At 40.1% G+C, this 18397-nt stretch overlaps 2 protein-coding genes across 2 annotated transcripts; both read left to right on the top strand.

Moving 5' to 3' along the window:
- The first annotated feature begins 350 nt into the window (after positions 1-350).
- LOC134301377 (protein asteroid homolog 1-like) lies at positions 351-5745 on the top strand. The gene is made up of 5 exons (XM_062986061.1): positions 351-850; positions 1447-2720; positions 3109-3304; positions 3399-3570; positions 4417-5745. Exons 2-5 carry the CDS (start codon positions 1449-1451, stop codon positions 4604-4606), a joined length of 1830 nt encoding a protein of 609 aa, XP_062842131.1. The 5' UTR covers positions 351-850; positions 1447-1448; the 3' UTR covers positions 4607-5745.
- A 4089-nt stretch (positions 5746-9834) lies between these two features.
- LOC134301374 (protein asteroid homolog 1-like) lies at positions 9835-12973 on the top strand. The gene is made up of 4 exons (XM_062986058.1): positions 9835-11109; positions 11914-12130; positions 12224-12395; positions 12610-12973. Exons 1-4 carry the CDS (start codon positions 9835-9837, stop codon positions 12971-12973), a joined length of 2028 nt encoding a protein of 675 aa, XP_062842128.1.
- Positions 12974-18397: the final 5424 nt, after the last annotated feature.

An 18397-nucleotide genomic window follows, 5' to 3' on the forward strand; every position in this document is an offset into this window, starting at 1 on the left:
ACTAGTGTGTGAATAAGAGCATGTCCTGTATTAGGATTTATTTAAAAATAAATCTGACACGTTCATTATAGTTGATTGACAGCAAGGCTGAAGACAGCAGTGTGAAAACCTCTGACTTGCGGTGGAGCAATAAAACCCCTGACAGTCGTTCATTCAGTACTTTAAAGTATGTATTTAATCACAAACTACTTAACATACAACATGAAATGTGAAAAGAACATACCGCTATAAATACATATTCCAAATAAACCGACGCTCAACGAAGCGACTGAAAAAACGTCATGATTTTTGCACATGCGCGTTAAAGGGGAAACACGGGGAACTGAATTCTCCGTAACACCTGTGTGCCCCATTGTTCTTAGAGCGAGCAGCTCGTCCCTCGAATAAACGAAGTATTTGCCACTCTCCTGGGTATAAAAAGACTCCATATCCATAGGATATACGAAAATACACACTAAACATACACTATATAAAAGAAAAAGAAAGAAAAATTGTAATAGGCAACGCGAACACAGAGCTTATAATACACTTATAAGAAATAAAAAACGTTTTAAAAATAAATATTTTGGGAAAATTGGGAGGTTCTCCTGTGACCAGAACAGTAAAACTGGAACCACTGGTTTCATATTCTTTTTATAGTATTAATAAATGGTGATACGATTGCTTAACTTTCTGTTTCCTCTCAGTTCATGTTAAGTTTCAGTTTCCCAGAACTGATCTGAATGAAAACTGACCTGATCTGAACTGAATCGAAACTGATCTGAAATAAAACTGATCTGAAGCTGAACTGATCTCAGATCTCAGATCCGCTGCTGCACGAAACACTTCATCTTCATCTTCATCACCACAGGTAGGATTACATTTAAATATACTGGTTTTCTCTGTTTAAATACTCGATACTTCTTGGTTTTGTGATCTGATTTACTGATTAAGAAAATAATCTCCAGTTTCTGTTTGTTCTGTTTGTTCATGTATTTTATACAACAATAGTCAGACTTTTAAAATCCTGAACATCTTTCTGAAATCTGCAGAACTTCCCTGACAGAAAGGTTTCAGGCTTATAATTGCAAAAATAAGTTTATAACTTTCCTTTTGCTTTTTTCCTTATTTGGGGTGAGATGAATTACTTGGACTGTAGAATTAATGGAATAGATGCTGAATACACAGAGAACTGTGTCCATCGTTTAACCAGGATTTTATTTTATTTGATTTATTTAACCTTTATTTAACCAGGCAGGACTTCATCTTGTGCTTCCGATCTTGTCGGGAGGGGGGGGGGGGGGGGGGGGGGGGGGGGTTGTTTGGATACGACTAGTTTGGGAGAAAAACTGGGGACAAATCCGAAAAACATACCAAAGTGGAGAGAATACTATAGTAATTAACCATGCTAAAAAATTTTCCTTAAAACGAAGTACACCTGATGTCTTAACTGTCTGTACTTGCCAGCTATGGGAGTACGCGGACTGAAAAGCTTCATCGAGAAGAATGATCTGTTGGAGCATCGTTTGTTTAGAGACAGCAAGGTCATCATCGATGGAGCAAACTTCTGCCACGCCCTGTACCATGATAATGGGCTCGACCAAATACACGGTGGAGATTATGATGCGTTCATGGACGTCATCACACAGTTTTTTAAAAACCTTGACCAGTGTAATATAAAGCCCTATGTCGTATTTGATGGAGGGAATGACAGCAGTGATAAAAAATTAGAAACCTTGATTCAACGATCCCAAGACAGAATCGAAAAAGCCAACGCTGTGTCCAGAGGCCAGGAAGGAACAGTGCTACCCATCCTTGTGGAAGAGGTGTTTCAGCAAACCCTGCAGAAACTCGGCGTTCCCTCCATCCAGTGTCTTGCAGAGGCGGATTGGGAACTGGCTGCTTTGGCCAACGAGTGGAACTGTCCTGTTCTGTCCAACGACAGTGATTTTTACATATTTAACATCAGAGGTGGTGTTCTGCCCATCAATCACTTCCAGTGGAAGAACATAACAAACACCACACAAAGTTACATCCCTGCCATGTGGTTTTGTTGTTCAAATCTCCGTTCTGTTTATAATAACATGAACGAGTCTCTGCTTCCTCTTTTCTCCACCATCTTGGGCAACGACTACTCTAACCTAGAGAGGGGTTTGTTTCCAAATTGGGCCAAGTTCTCAACCAAATCTGGAGGAGCTGGCAATATTGATGGGTTGCTCATATGGCTGTCTCGTTTCTCCAACCCAGAAGACGCCATCAAAGCCCTTCTGAGCCAAAAAGATAAAACAAAATCGGCCAGAATTCGTACAGAGCTTTATCAGGGAATGCAGGAGTACCGACTCGATTCCAGCTCTATTAAGAAGTTCTTTATAAGTGGAGAACCTCAGAGCAGACCTCCAGGTCCCTTACAGAGCTTACCAGACTGGATGCTGAAACCTTTTGCAGATGGAAAATTAGGCTCTTCGATCGTCAACGTCCTGATACTGAAGCGCATCAGGCTGAAGTACCAGGTGGAGAATTATGATCTGGACAGCAGTAATAAAGTGTCTCTGCTCCCACGCCGTGTGATGTATGGTGTACTGCTTTGTGCGAGGAGGCAGGACGGTAGTGAAGCCAGCATGTCTGCTGCAGAGACGGTGGAGGAACACGACAGACAAAAACTGCAGCTGACCAGGACCCGGGTTCCTGCTGAGCTACCGAGGTGTGCAGTATCACACCTTTACCTGGACACACTGTGGGAGGTAAAGAGCTTCAGAGTTATTTCATATATTTACTCTATAATTTCTAATAGCTTTCGCATTAAAAAAAAATTTTTTTTACTGAATTTTTAAACATTTAATGGAATCAATGGAGCAGTCTAATGCGTTTGCTCACCTTTTTATGAGTCTTGTTGGTACCACCAGTCTGGACGGACACTAAACAGACATGACTGGCAGGGGAAGGGACGGCTGGACAGTGAGTCTCCCACAGTGTGGTTGTGGCGCCGGAGTTTGAGCGGTGGAGAAATACGTAGCTCGGTCCTCTCTGTGTGTTGGGGTTCATTGTAGGAATCCACTGCTGGCTGGTGGAAAGAAGCACGGAAGGTTGTGACAGTGCATCGACTAACGTTCTGTTGATTTTCTGTCGCAGGCGCCGCATGGTTTGCGTCTGCAGGTTCTGCTGAAGTCTTTGAATGTTTCTTCGATCACGGATTCCTACTGCATCCCTGAGAATCTGCAGCTACCCGTGTACATCACCACCTTTTGGCGAAACCAGGCGCGACCTAGAGCAGAAATCTTCTGGGCTTTACTGATCGGCCTGGTGTACGGAGAACTGCGTAGAGAGGGTAAGATCAGGAAGAAGATAGAAATGTGCATAAAGTATAAATAGAGTTTATAAGGTTATTTTTAACACTATTGGTTGCTTGTTTGCTGAGGCAGGTGCAGTGATTCAGAGACTTGAAAAACTTGAAGCCCTAAAGGTCCAGAAGAGTGCGAGGACTGTAGATCTGGAGTTAGCTCACGCCTACAGTCAGTGGCGGTGCTGTCTGAGGGACGGTTACGGTCTGAACCAGCTACTGAATAATCCAGTACCTGAACCAGAATTATCAAGGTACACCCACTTCCTGTTTTTACACTGCCTTTAACATTTAAGTAACATTTAGATAAGTAAGAGGTGTTACAGCACGTCAGCGCACCTTCACACATTCCTGCTGAAAGGTTTCAGCTATATGTTATATAACATTAAGGCAGGTTCGGATTAATCAGAATAGAACAATGTTAACCAAGTCTTCTTTACTAAAATCTCACCAGTGGCAGGATAAGGCGGGGATGAAGATTGCTAGTATCTTTTTGGTATTGGAAAATGAGACTCCGATACTAAAAATTCCCCTCATTAACACCCAGAAATAGAACCTGATAGGGAAGCAGCCAGTGGTTAGTTTCTGGGTGATAAAACCACGCTTTTATATTCTTAGAAGTTTAAACACTAATAAATAAACTGGAATATAAAGAATACCGTGAACTTGTTTAAGTTTCATTTCATTTTTATCAGCTGTTACATCCAAAATGATTAAGCACAAGGCATGAACCCTGGAAAGAGCATCAATCCATCGCAAGGCTTTATTCATTTTATTTGTTAGAGGATTGTCCAAACAGTGAATGATCCACTGTAGCGACTCATAATAGGTGTAACCATCATGGTTCATTTTGTCCAAACACCCCCGTCTAATCAAAACCGTTATAAACTAGTTATTATTGAGGCTTGGTGTACGGAGAACTGTGTAGAGAACGTCACACTGAGAATGGTAAAGATCAGGCTGGTAAAGAAGCTACAAATATGCATAGAATATAAATTTAGATGTTTTTAAATGGCAGATTTACTCTTATAAAATGATTCAGGTGTATAACTGAAACCTTTATTGAATCTCTCCTGCTTTGTCGTGGTGTTGCTGATCAGGTTGTACTGTGGTCCACTGGTGCACGGCGTGGCTCATGAGCTGATGAGGGGTGTTAAACCCAAATCTCTTCTCTCCAAAACCCCTCATGCTGTGGAGCTTTACCAAAAACTCCAGGCAGCATCGCAGCGTGAGCTGGACCGTGACCTGGACGGTGACCTGAGCGAACAGATGAGGCACCTGATGAACTAAGGAGAAAAACGGCGGAGACCGCGGTGTCAGTAAAATGTTTTAGATTTTAATGTAGATTTTAATTTAGTACTGTAATATCATGATAAATTACTTTTATACTTTATATTTTTCTTCCTTTTATAATTAATTATCCTGCATTTGGACGATAATCAGCGGTCAACCAGTGACAGAAATCTGCATTTTACATTAACAGTGTCTATAGATTCACTCATGCATCAAGTGCTTCATTACTTTTGAAAGAAATGTCAATAATTAATTGATTTTTTAACTAGCTCACTAGTTGATGTAAGATGAAGTCAGGACGTGTGATCTCAAATTATAGGACACTTTTCTCATATATACGTCTAGAGAACAATAAAAAAAAATTCCGCATATCCCAGCCGGTTTGGTAGCTGTACTGCCGCCCTGAAGCCAAAAGAATTAAGGACCTTGTTCAAGGGCCCAACAGTGATTGAAATTCGAATCCACAACCTTTCCATTGGTAGCCCAATGCTGTACCCACTAGGCTCCCACTGTTTATAGACTCACTTTTAATCATGGTTTAAAATTAAGTGAAAAACTAACTATCTCCACCATTATTTATAATATTAGATTAATAAAAGTTAACCTGACGAGGTTCCAGTATTTCAGGATGATGTGGCCCCCAGGCTTCATGTTCTCCTGATCATTAGGTTTGAATACCATAAAAACTCTACAGAACATTCTGGGGGTCTGGAGGGGTGCAGAATTTAACAAAGTGAATTTAAAGAGATTTTAAGATCTTAAATGATTTGCTCTGGACTAGATGGACCATCGTGTGCTGATGGTGGTGACCACAATACAGTCCAGCAGATGGAGCCAAATACCTGCAGGTGTAAAACAATAAGCGCTCCATGAGAACCTCCAGGTTAAAGGAGGTCAAACTGACCGCTCTGTGAATGTTTAGATGTTACTTGCTCTTATTTGTTTTTAAAAGTTTTTTATATCTGTCTACAAATTCAATGCATGAATAGATTTATCACTGTTAAAAAAACAATATGCTTTTAATAATTGTTGTTTAATCTAATCAAATATCACACATCTAAAACTACATTGATGTTATGGAATATATAGATATGGTGGAATGTTTTGTGCTCATAATAAATAAATAAATAAAAATGTTTTTATGTCATTCTGGTTGATTGATGGTATCAGACAATCACAACAAAAAGATCCTTAAACATCTAAACTCGTATTTATATTTCATTTGAACATGTAAAATATTATTCATATTGAAACAGTAAGATTTGGCTCTGACTAAAATAGTGGGAGTGAATGCAAGGGGTGTTTGGACCCTGACCAGGATCCTCAGGTCTGTTCAGAAGTGCAGATCAGGTTAGAGCAGAAAACCAGAGTCGTAACTCTCAGTTAGTGATTGTATAGTTTTAGGGTTTCAACTCAACTAATCACAACCTGCAGCAATAAATCAGGAGACGCACAGCTTACTTAGGTAGCAATCTGTGAGATTTCTTTCTTCAATAGCTGTTGAACGGTGCTGCTATAGGCTTAATAACAGCAAATGATCATTTCTGACATCCAAGACAAGCAGCTACAGCTTTACTTTACTTCACAAATGTTTGTCTTCTGAAATCCACACAGCATGTTGTGTTCTACATGCAGCCGTGAGCACAGCGAGTGCTGAGTGAACGTCTACAGATTACAATACACAGTAAAACACACAAGTGTAGCTCATATATGATTTACTAAACCTCTTATCCTGGTGATTTTAACATCTGCAGGCCTGTAATAAAAGGCTCTTGTGAAAATTCCAATCTTGTTGATAATATATTGCTTCAAAACAATATGTACTGAATTCCAACCCCTTATGCTACAGCACATATATCGGTTAATTTATCTTTTATTTGGTCTTTTGATGAAATGACAGTGTTGCTCCATAATAAGCAGTATATGAACAACTGCCTTCTACACAACTGGCCGCTTTAACATGAGCTGAATTCTGATGGTAGATTTATTTCTGTGAATTTATTTGAATAGCTTTTGAACAACTGCTCATATTGCTCCAAAACAAACTGTGTTTTATAAAAATACTCATTTTAAACTACAACTCTTACATTGACCGTCACCTTTCAATTTTTATTCAATAATTTCAATAACTTTTAAATGAGTTGTATTTTATCAAGTGTAACCCACGTTACATACTACACCTCATACTGATACTGTCACCAATTATACAACTTGTTTTGGAGCAATATGACCACTGGTTTAAAAGTTATTGAATTTATTTAATACAAATCTGTTATTACTATGAAATAAAGGGTAAAAGTATCAGTATAAGAGTTGTAGTATGTAATGTGGGTTACACTTGATAATATACAACTTGTTTTGGAGCAATATGACGAATACTTTAAAACCTATTGAAATTATTTTATAAAACTCAGTTATTACTACGTAATAAAGGATGACAGTGTCAGTATAGCAGGTGTAAGTTGTCTTCTGGCTTACAATTGATGAAGTTTAACTTGTGGAGCGTTTTGAAGAATTGTTTGGAAGTTATTGATTTTTTTATTATTAAATTCTGTCAGCTTAATAAGGCAGTAATTAAGTTGCCAGTTTAAGAGGTGATGTTTGTCATGTTGGTTCCATTTGATTAACTTATTTTTCAGAACATTTGTTCAAAAGCCACTGAAACGATTTCATTTCAAAAAACCTCAAAAACCTCACAACAATAAACTAATAACATGTAGTCTGAGAGGTATAAATATTGTGTGAAGCCTGTTTATTTATTCTATCATAATTCAAAGCGATGAGCTGTTAAAAACAGGGAGTACAGGTCGACCTGGAAAAACAAAGAATGTTAAAGTCTTAACTTTGATAAAACATATTTAACATGCATGTAAAGTAATTAATTTAAGTAAAGACGGTACTAGGGCTAACTATTTATTGCTTTGTTTGTGACTAGGATATGTTGGTTTCCCTTGAAAGCACCGGGGGTAATATTGGTTTAGTCCAGTGGGAGGGGCTATAGATATTTAAGGTGAGCTAAAGGTGTAATTGAGGAAGTATTTGATTGGAATGACCTTCTCACTAGAGAGACTGTATGTTGAGTGAATTACTGCTTAATGTAGGTGTGTGATCATATGAATGGATGCATATATGTGTAAACTGTGAAAAAGAAAGAAGAAAAAGAAAGAATTTACAACTCTCGACCTTCTGCTCTGTTCTGGTGAACATTTCTACACGGTAGCCTCCAGGTCAATTTGCCAGGTTACCACAGTACGCATCTTTTAAAAGCTATTGAAGAAAGAAATCCGGAAATGAAACCAACTTTACCGCAGTGGATCTTCTGAGGATAGGGATCTGCTCAGGATCTTCTGAGGACAGGGATCTGCTCAGGATCTTCTGAGGACAGGGATCTGCTCAGGATCTTCTGAGGACAGGGATCTGCTCAGGATCTTCTGAGGATAGGGATCTGCTCAGAACAGGATTCTGCTAAGGACGATGATCTTCTGAGGATGTTTTTAATTGTTGTTTTGTTAATTAAAAATCACGCTGGTCTAACAGTTAATCTTTGCTATTATTCTTTGCAGGATTTTAATTTTGAGCAGGAACACGACTGAGTTGTGGTAAAACTGGATTTGTATCTGATTGAAATCTTGAAATCTGATTTGTGTCCGAATACCCATGCAGGATAAGAGAGCAACAAACATATTATAAATGAATTTTCAAAGAATTAACCACATTTGTGAATAGAAGCCACTGAGTGCTGTTTCATATTCCATTTGGACAAAATAAATATTACTGAACAATATTTTGCAAGAAGATCCTGTTTAACTTTATAAATAATATGATGGGTTTTGTACACTTTTAATGTCAATTTATATTTATATTGTACAATACACTTCTCAGAATAAACTGTAAAATGGAGTTGGGAGGTTCTCCTGTGACCAGAGCAGTAAAACTGGAACCACTCGGTTCATATTGTTTTATAGTATTAATAAATGGTGATACGATTGCTTTACTTTCTGTTTCCTCTCAGTTCATGTTAAGTTTCAGTTTACCAGAAGTGATCTGAATTAAAAATGATCTGATCTGAACTGATCTGAATAGAAAACAAATCTGAAGCAGAACAGATCTCAGATCTTAAATACGCTGCTGCAGGTAGGATTAAATTTAAATATACTGGTTTTCTCTGTTTAAATACTCGATACTTCTTGGTTTTGTGATTTGTCCTGATTTACTGATTAAGAAAATAATCTCCAGTTTCCATTTGTTCTGTTCATGTCTAGTTTATACAACAATGACAACTTTTACTTTTTACTTGTACTACATTTTCTAAAGAACATTTTTACTTTTACTTCCATATATTTGCAAACGGCAAGAAATTTGGTAGCTAAATGAAGTGGGATGTGAGGCTGCAGGTTTGGTGAATCTGTGGTTAAACACATTCTCTAAAAATGATCTAACGAGTTAAACTAGTTTGTTCGTATCGGATTTAGTGCCTCTCATGTTTTACCCAAAGATACAGAAATATCAGCATTTCAGAACAGAACTCCACATGTCAACCAGGGAGCAGATCTGACCCAAACAAGATGATTTAAATACAGCTTTTTCTACCCAAGTATTTAGACTCAAACTAAGCTCAACCGAATGGTTTAACAGATCATTAAAGGGCTAAAAGTGCCGCACAGTTTTGTTAAACTCTCTTGAATTTTGCTTCAAATGAATTCAGTGGTTATGGGTTATTGGGATTATCTATGACTTGGATGTACAACCCAAATCAGGAAAAAAAAGGGACAGTAAAGATAATGCAGAATTACTTTTAATCCATGGACACAGGATAGGGCTAATAATGAGGTAAAAACAACTAAATCATGACATGATTCAAACAGCTGATTATAATGATGATTTGGCACAAATCATGTTCAGAGGAAAGAAAATGTATTTTGTTCTATGAATTCTTATGATGTGAAGACCTGGTTTTTCTGTAGGTTTGGGGTCGGCTCCATTGTTAAGGTGCTTTGCAGGATTAAAAGAACAATCTTCATATTTTTCAAAATTCTGACCACTTGCGTTCTCTGCTTTTGATACTTAAGTACATTAAACATCAGAGACTTTTACTCCAGTAATATTCTAAAAGGTGACTTTTACTTTTATCAAAGTACATTTCTGGTAAAATACTTGTACTTTTACTCAAGTCTGGCTTTCATGTTCTTTATACACCTCTGCTTAACTGTCTGTACTTGCCAGCTATGGGAGTACTGGGACTAAAAAGCTTCATCGAGAACAACAGTGATTTCCTGAAGCCGCTTTGGTTTAGAGACAGCAAGGTCATCATCGATGGATCAAACTTCTGCCACACCCTGTACCATGATAATGGGCTGGACCAAATACACGGTGGAGATTATGATGCGTTCATGGACGTCATCACACAGTTTTTTAAAAACCTTGACCAGTGTAATATAAAGCCTTACGTCGTGTTTGATGGAGGGAATGACAGCAGTGATAAAAAATTAGAAACCTTGATTAAAAGATCCCAAGACAGAATTAAAAAAGCCAACGTTGTGTCGAGAGGCCAGGCAGGAACAGTGCTACCAATTCTCGTCGAAAAGGTGTTTCAGCAAACCCTGCAGAAGCTCGGTGTTCCCTCCATCCAGTGTCTTGCAGAGGCGGATTGGGAACTGGCTGCTTTGGCCAACGAGTGGAACTGTCCAGTTCTGTCCAACGACAGTGATTTTTACATATTTAACATCAGAGGTGGTGTTCTGCCCATCAATCACTTCCAGTGGAAGAACATAACAAACTCTACACAAAGTTACATCCCTGCCAGGTGGTTTTGTTGTTCAAACCTCCGTTCTGTTTATAAGAACATGAACGAGTCTCTGCTTCCACTTGTCGCCACCATCTTGGGCAACGACTACTCTAAACTAGAGAGGGGTTTGTTTCCAAATTGGGCCAAGTTCTCAACCAAATTTGGAGGAGCCGGCAATATCGATGGGTTGCTCATATGGCTGTCTCGTTTCTCCAACCCAGAAGAAGCCATCAATGCCCTTCTGAGCCAAAAAGATAAAATAAAATCAGCCAGAATTCGTACAGAGCTTTATCAGGGAATGCAGGAGTACCGACTCGATTCCAGCTCCATAGAGCAGTTCTTTATAAGTGGAGAACCTCAGAGCAGACCTCCAGGTCCCTTACAGAGCTTACCAGACTGGATGCTGAAACCTTTTGCAGAAGGAAAATTAAGCTCCCCGATCATCGACGTCCTGATACTGAAGCGCATCAGGCTGAAACACCAGGTGGAGAATTATGATCTGGACAGCAGTAATAAAATGTCTCTGCTCCCACGCCGTGTGATGTATGGTGTACTGCTTTGTGCGAGGAGGCAGGACGGTAGTGAATCCAGCATGTCTGCTGCAGAGACGGTGGAGGAACACGACCGACAAAAACTGCAGCTGACCAGGACCCAGGTTCCTGCTGAGCTACCGAGGTGTGCAGTATCACACCTTTACCTGGACACACTGTGGGAGGTAAAGAGCTTCAGAACTATTTAATATATTTACTCTATAATTTACTTAGAACTATTTAGACATAAAGCTTTTTATTTATTAATATGCATAGAAAAGTTCTAAATGTGTACAGACAGCTTAAACACACAAGTATTACTAATGAAGCTTAATAAATACCAAATGTTTATAGCCACTGTACATAAGCGTGTTTACACATCCACAATTTACCAATACTGGTCTGTAAACAACTTGCCATTTAATGGAATAAGGAATAAATGGACTAAACCCCCTTAAGATGAACATAAATTGGGCTCAGCAGTCTAATGCTCTAGGGTTTGCTCACCTTCTCCCGAGTCTGGGTGATACCACCAGTCTGGACGCACACTAAACAGACACGACTGGCAGGGGAGTCTCCCACAGTCCGGTTGCAGTGCGGATTTAAGCAGTAGAGGAATACATGGCACAGTCCTCTCTGTGTGTTAGGGTTCACTGTAGGAATCCACTGCTGGCTGGTGGAAAGAAGCAGCCAGTGATTTAATGCCTCAGAGGAGGTTTGTGCCTCCTGATGGCCCACCACAGCCAGCACGGTGTACACAGGAGTACTTGGGAAATCAAAATACATAAAAACTAGAACAACACTATGACAATTACTTTAATGAATGGGTGCAGCCTGCAAGATCGACCTTTGTTTCAGTCCAGCGACTTAAAGAGACACCAGCTTAAACAGACTGACCGAATAATTTAGCACCACATTGCTAAACATGGAAGAAAAGATAAAGGGTTTCATCAGTGCATCGACTAACGTTCAGTGATTTTCTGTCGCAGGCGCCACATGGTTTGCATCTGCAGGTTCTGTTGGAGTCTTTGCGTGTTTCTTCGATCCCGGATTCTTATTGCATCCCTGAGAATCTGCAGCTCGCCGTGTACACCACGACCTTCTGGCTAAACCACGCACAACCCGAGCCTAGAGCAGAAATCTTCTGGGCTTTACTGATCGGCCTGGTGTACGGAGAACTGCGTAGAGAGCGTCGTGCTGATGATGGTAAAGATCAGGCTGGAAAAGAAGATATATAGAGTATAAATAGAGTTTATAAGTTAATTTTTAACACTATTGGTTGCTTGTTTGCTGAGGCAGGCGCAGTGATTCGGAGACTTGAAAACCTTAGAGCCCCGAAGGTCCGGAGGGGTGCGAGGATTGTAGATCTGGAGTTAGCTCACGCCTACAGTCAGTGGCGGTGCTGTCTGAGGGACGGCTACAACCTAAACCAGCTACTGAATAATCCAGTACCTGAACCAGAATTATCAAGGTACACCCACTTTACACTGTCATTAACATTTAATTAGGAGGTGTTACAGCCAAGCACCATCATCTAATCAAAACTGTTAATAACTCATTATTATTTAGATGTTTTAAATGGCCGATTTACTCTTATGATACTGGTTCAGTTATACATCTGAATCATTTTATAAGTGTGACCCTTTATTTATTCCCTCCTGCTTTGTCGTGGTGTTGCTGATCAGGTTGTACTGTGGTCCACTGGTGCACGCCGTGGCTCATAAGCTGATGAGGGGTGTTGAACCCGAATCTCTTCTCTCCAAAACCCCTCATGCTGTGGAGCTTTACCAAAAACTTCAGGCAGCATCGGAGCGTGAGCTGGACTGTGACCTGGCCACCAGGATTAGGACCAGGACGGGTGTCAGGCCTCCAACATCTCAGGAGGACGACCTGAGCGAACTGATAAAGCACCTGATGGATGAAGATAAGGAGGAGAACGACGGAGACCAAACCTTTGAGGACAGGGTCAGAGTTCGGAGCCGGCATCGTAGCCGAGACCAAACACACGATCCACGATCCAAAAAACAGGAACGTGCGAGGTGGCAGTGAAAAGGTTTTAGATTTGAATTTTGTACCATAATAACATGATTAATTACTTTTATACATCTGGACGATAATCAGTGGTCAAACATCTGTGTTTAACATGAACAGTGACACTCATTCATCAAATGCTTCATTACTTTTGGAAGGATGTTCATCATTAATGGATTACAAAGCTGCTCCCACTGTTTATAGACTTGCTTTTAATCCTGGTTTTAAAACGGGGGGATCCAATATTTATTGTAATTATTTATAATAGTAGATTAATAAAAGTTAACCTGACGAGATTCCAGTATTCCAGGATGATGTGGCCCCCAGGCTTCATGTTCTCCTGATCATTAGGTTTGAATACCACTAACACTCTACAGAACATTCTGGGGGTCTGGAGGGGTGCAGAACTTAACAAAGTGAATTTAAAGAGATTTTTAGATCTTAAATGATTTGCTCTGGACTAGATGGACCATCGTGTGCTGGTGCTGGTGACCACAATACAGTCCAGCAGATGAAGCCAAATACCTGCAGGTGTAAAACAATAAGCGCTCCATGAGAACCTCCAGGTTAAAGTTCCTCTGGACGCTTAGATGATGTTACTTGCTCTTAATTGTATAAAGATAATTTTATGTAAATGCTGTAAATAAAAATGCATGAAAGGTTTACACAGATATATTAAACTTTTTAAAAATAAATTGTTAATAATTATAAATAGATGTATAATTGTTAATAAACACTTCTAGCTGATCGAGTGTTGATTGATGGTATCAGACAATCACAGCTACAGGATCCTTAAACATCTAAACTCAGATTTTTTAAAATTTGGCTCTGACTGAATTAGTGGGAGTGAATGCAGGGGGTGTTTGGACCCTGACCAGGATCCTCAGGTCCGTTCAGAAACATAAATCAGGTTAGAGCAGAAAACCAGAGTCAGTAACTCAGTTAGTGATTGTATAGTTTTATTATTTCAGTTCAACTTATCACAACCTGCAGCAATAAATCAGGAGACACACAGCTTACTTAGGTAGCAATCTGTGAGATCTTCTGAGGACAGGGATCTGCTCAGGACGAGGATCTTTTGAGGACAAGAATCTGATCAGGATCTTCTAAGGATAGGGATCTGCTCAGAACGAGGATCTTCTGAGGTCAGGGATCTGCTCAGGACGAGGATCTTCTGAGGTCATGGATCTGTTCAGGATGAGGTTCTTCTGAGGTCAGGGATCTGCTTAGGACGTGGTTCTTCCAAGGACAGGGATCTGCTCAGGACGATGATCTGCTCCGAACAGGGATCTGCTCAGGATGAGGTTCTGCTTAGGACAAAAACTCAGCTCTGAATGGAGATCTTCTCAGGATGGGGATCTGCTCAGGTGAGTGCGGCTGCTTCAGAATGAAGATACAGACACACAGGACAGGACAGGACAGGACAGGACAGGACAGGACAGGACAGTGCACCTACAGTGGTGTGATAAACCCTTTTATTGCTGATGAAATGAAGTTATTCATGTTGTGATGTGAACCTCATGCTGAACGTGTTTTATTTACCTCATTACAGATTCAACTGCTGTCACCACCTAAAGCAGAACAGGTTAAAGCCGTAACTCACTCAGTCCAGAGTAATGGAGTTATTACAGTGTATAAATAACCAATAATTAAAATAGCTGATAAAACATCACACACACTCAGTTCAGTTCAGTGTTTTAAACTAAATGCTACGATGATTCAACATAAACATGGACGTGATTATTAATGAATGTGGACACACTGAGCACTGTTGAGGTTCCACCACCTGCTACCTGCCAGCCAATCAGATACGAGTATTTCTTAAGCCATAGTATAATGAGGGTCGTGTTCTGTACCATAAAGTTCACGCACACGTGTGAACCCACCGTCCGCTCCTCTAAACCTACAGGAGTCGCCATCGTCCAGCCTTCAGTGTCCACCTGATCCAGCACTGGTGAGATTCAAACCCGGGACTCAACTCAACTCAACTCAAACGAAGCTTTATTGGCATGACAAATAAGGACATTCGTATTGCCAAAGCAAGTTACAGGGAAATATAAACAATAAAAATAAGAAAGAACAAAAATATACAGAACAGTTACATGTGCAAAAAATATAGAATAGAATAAAATATTAATAAAAACAGTGCAAAATAATAACAATAAAAAGTATAATATTTACAATAATGAGGTAGTAAAACAATCAGTTTGTGCGTGTGTGTGTGTGTGTGCTTGTGTGTGCGTGTGTGTGTGTGTGTGTGTGTGTGTGTGTGTGCGTGTGTGTGTGTGTGTGTGTGTGTGTGTGTATGGGACATGGTCACCCACTGTCCCTCACCTGGTGACAGGTGTGTGTATAGAGTGCTGCTAGTGTGCAGCTCTCTCTGTGCTCCCCCAGTAGGTGGGGCAGTTTGTCGAGGTCTGGGAGGGAGGTGAAGTTGGGAAATTTAGGGAAGAATTGGGAGTGGACGTGGTGGTACTTGGTACACCGGGTGAGGAAGTGCAGCTCCGTCTCTACTGTACTGAGAGTGCAGTGCTGACACAACCTCTCCTCCCGGGGCAGCCAGGACCGGGTGTGTCGCCCCGTCTCCACGGCCAGGTCGTGTGTGCTCAGTCTGTACCTCGTCAGGGTGTTTCTTAATTTATGGTCGGATACTGTGCTCAGATAATCTGCTGCACTGTAGTGTCTGTTTAGGGTCAAATAACAAATAACTGCATTTTACTTTGAGTTTTAGTTTCAGTTTCCCAATAATTCAGATATTTAGTTCTGAGTTTTTGTGTAATTTGGTTTATTTTAATTAATTAAAATAGTTAATTAGTGGTGTATCTGTGTGTGTTAGTGGTGTATCGGTGTGTGTTACTGGTGTATCTGTGTGTGTTAGTGGTGTATGGGTGCAGTGACTCAGGACCAGTTGGATGAGGGGACTGGTATGTTTGCTCAGCTCTTGGTGTTTCAGGGCTTTATAATGATAAGTTTGGGGGTCGCTCTCATTTAGATGGTTCCAGAAGTTGATTGCTCTTCTCTGTATGTTTATAATTAGTGGAAATCGGCCTAATTCTGCCCTGCACGCATTGTTCGTGGTGTGTCTGTGCACCTTTAGGATGCTTTTACAGAACTCTGTGTGCAGGGTCTCTAATGGATGTTTGTCCCAATTATGGAATTGATGGTGTGTAAGCGAACCCCAAACTTCACTGCCATATAGAGCAATCGGTTCAATTATTGATTCAAAAATTTTAAGCCAGATTCGAACTGGAATTTCCACGAATGTTTGACGTTTTATGGCGTCGACGCCCTGCGAGCTTTTTCTCTCAGTTCATTTACTGCCGGGTTAAAGTTTCCTGTGGAACTGATGTTTAGTCCGAGGTAAGTATAATCTTTAGTGTGCTCAATTTCATGCTGTCCTAATTTATATGTGTGTTTGGTTCCCTGAGATCTGGCTCTTTTCTGGAAGGTCATAATTTTGGTCTTTTTGAGGTTGACTGTCAGGGCCCAGGTCTGACAGTACTGCTGCAGCAGGTCCAGTTTGTGCTGGAGACCCTGGGCGCTGGGGGACAGCAGGACCAGATCATCTGCATATAGCAGGAGTTTAATCTCTGAGTCGTGTAGAGTGATACCGGGCGTGGCTGAGTGCTCTAACATGGAGGCCAATTCATTAATATAGATGTTAAATAGAGTTGGACTTAAACAGCAGCCCTGTCTCACTCCACGCTCCTGAGAGATGAGATGTTTCTCTTACTGTCGATTCTTATTCCACACTGGTTTTCTGTGTACATGGATTTAATAAGATCGTATGTTTTACCCCCTACACCACTCTCCAACATTTTATAAAACAATCCTTCGTGCCAAATGGAATCAAAAGCTTTTTTTAAATCAATAAAACATGCAAATATTTGAGAGTTATTCTGAACTACATATTTTTCGATCAGGGTGTGTAGGGTGTAAATATGATCGGTAGTGCGGTAATTTGGTAGAAAACCAATCTGACTTTTACTCAGGACGTTGTGTTGGGTAAGGAAGTGTAATAATCGTGAGTTAATGATACTACAGAATAACTTCCCCAGGTTACTGCTCACACAGATGCCCCGGTAATTATTAGGGTCGAATTTATCTCCACTTTTGTAGATGGGTGTTATGAGACCTTGATTCCAGATTTCAGGGAAGGAACCGACACTCAGAACCAGGTTAAAGACTTTTAACATCGCCAGGTGAAATTTGGAGCTGCCGTGTTTGATCATTTCATTCAGGATCTTGTCAGGTCCTGATGATTTCTTTGTTTTTAGTTTTTTAATGTTGTCTTTAAGTTCCTGCTCAGTAATGAGAGAGTCTAGAGGATTCTGGTGGTTTTTAACAGCCCGTTCCAGTTCCTCTAACTTACTAATAATTTGAATTTGTTCAGGATTTGAATTTAATTCTATATTTTTAAAGAGTGATTGGAAATGGGTTGTCCAGATATCCCCATCCTGAATGGCCAATTCCTCCTGTTCTCTATGTTTTAATTTATTCCAATTGTCCCAGAATTGATGTGTGTTGATTGATTGTTCAATAATTGTTAGTTGTTTTTGGGTGTACTGAGCTTTTTTGGTTCTGAGTGTACGTTTATATTGTTTGAGGGTTTCACAGTAAAGAAGTCGTGTGTTACTGTTGTTTGGGTCTCTGTGTTTTTGGTTTGATATTTTACGGAGTTCTGTTCTTAACATTTGACAGTCTTTGTCGAACCAACTGTCATCTTTTGTAGATTTAGGTTTGGATTTAGATTTAATTTTTAATTGAGCTTTATTTGCTGTATTTTTAAAGATCTGATTAATATTTTTAACTGCCTGATTTACTCCTTCTTTACTGTGAATGTACGCAGTGTCCAGAAAGTTGTCTAAGCTAATTTGGATTTCTGTGCTGCTAATTGCTTTCTGGAACTCCTCTGCGCTGTTCTCGGCCCATCTGTAGGATCTGGAGATGTTGTACAGCTTACTGGGCCGTGTGTGTGTGGTGGGGTTAGTTTCTGTCTTTTTGATGAACACAGTAATTTGGCTGTGATCAGACAGAGGGGTTAGAGGTTTAACAGTAAATGCACTGAGAGAGAAAGGGTCTAAATCTGTTATTGCATAATCTACTGTACTATTACCAAGAGGTGAGCAGAACGTGAACCTTCCTAATGAGTCCCCTCGAGTTCTACCGTTGACGATGTACAGACTTAAAGTTCGACAGAGCTGCAGGAGGTCTTTACCATTTTTGTTAGTAACATGATCATAATTGTTTCTGTGGTTTAGGGTGGAATTGGTATTATGAATTTGGTTGTTATTGATGAATCTGTTTCCCTGTTCATTTATAATATCAGGTTGGGTTCCTGTTCTGGCGTTCAGGTCTCCACAGATGAGCACGTTTCCCTGGGCTTGGAAATGGCAGGTCTCTCTCTCCAGCTCTGAGAACATGTCTTCAGAGTAGTATGGA

Source organism: Trichomycterus rosablanca, chromosome 23 (genome assembly GCF_030014385.1).
Source record: "Trichomycterus rosablanca isolate fTriRos1 chromosome 23, fTriRos1.hap1, whole genome shotgun sequence".
NCBI lineage: Eukaryota > Metazoa > Chordata > Actinopteri > Siluriformes > Trichomycteridae > Trichomycterus > Trichomycterus rosablanca.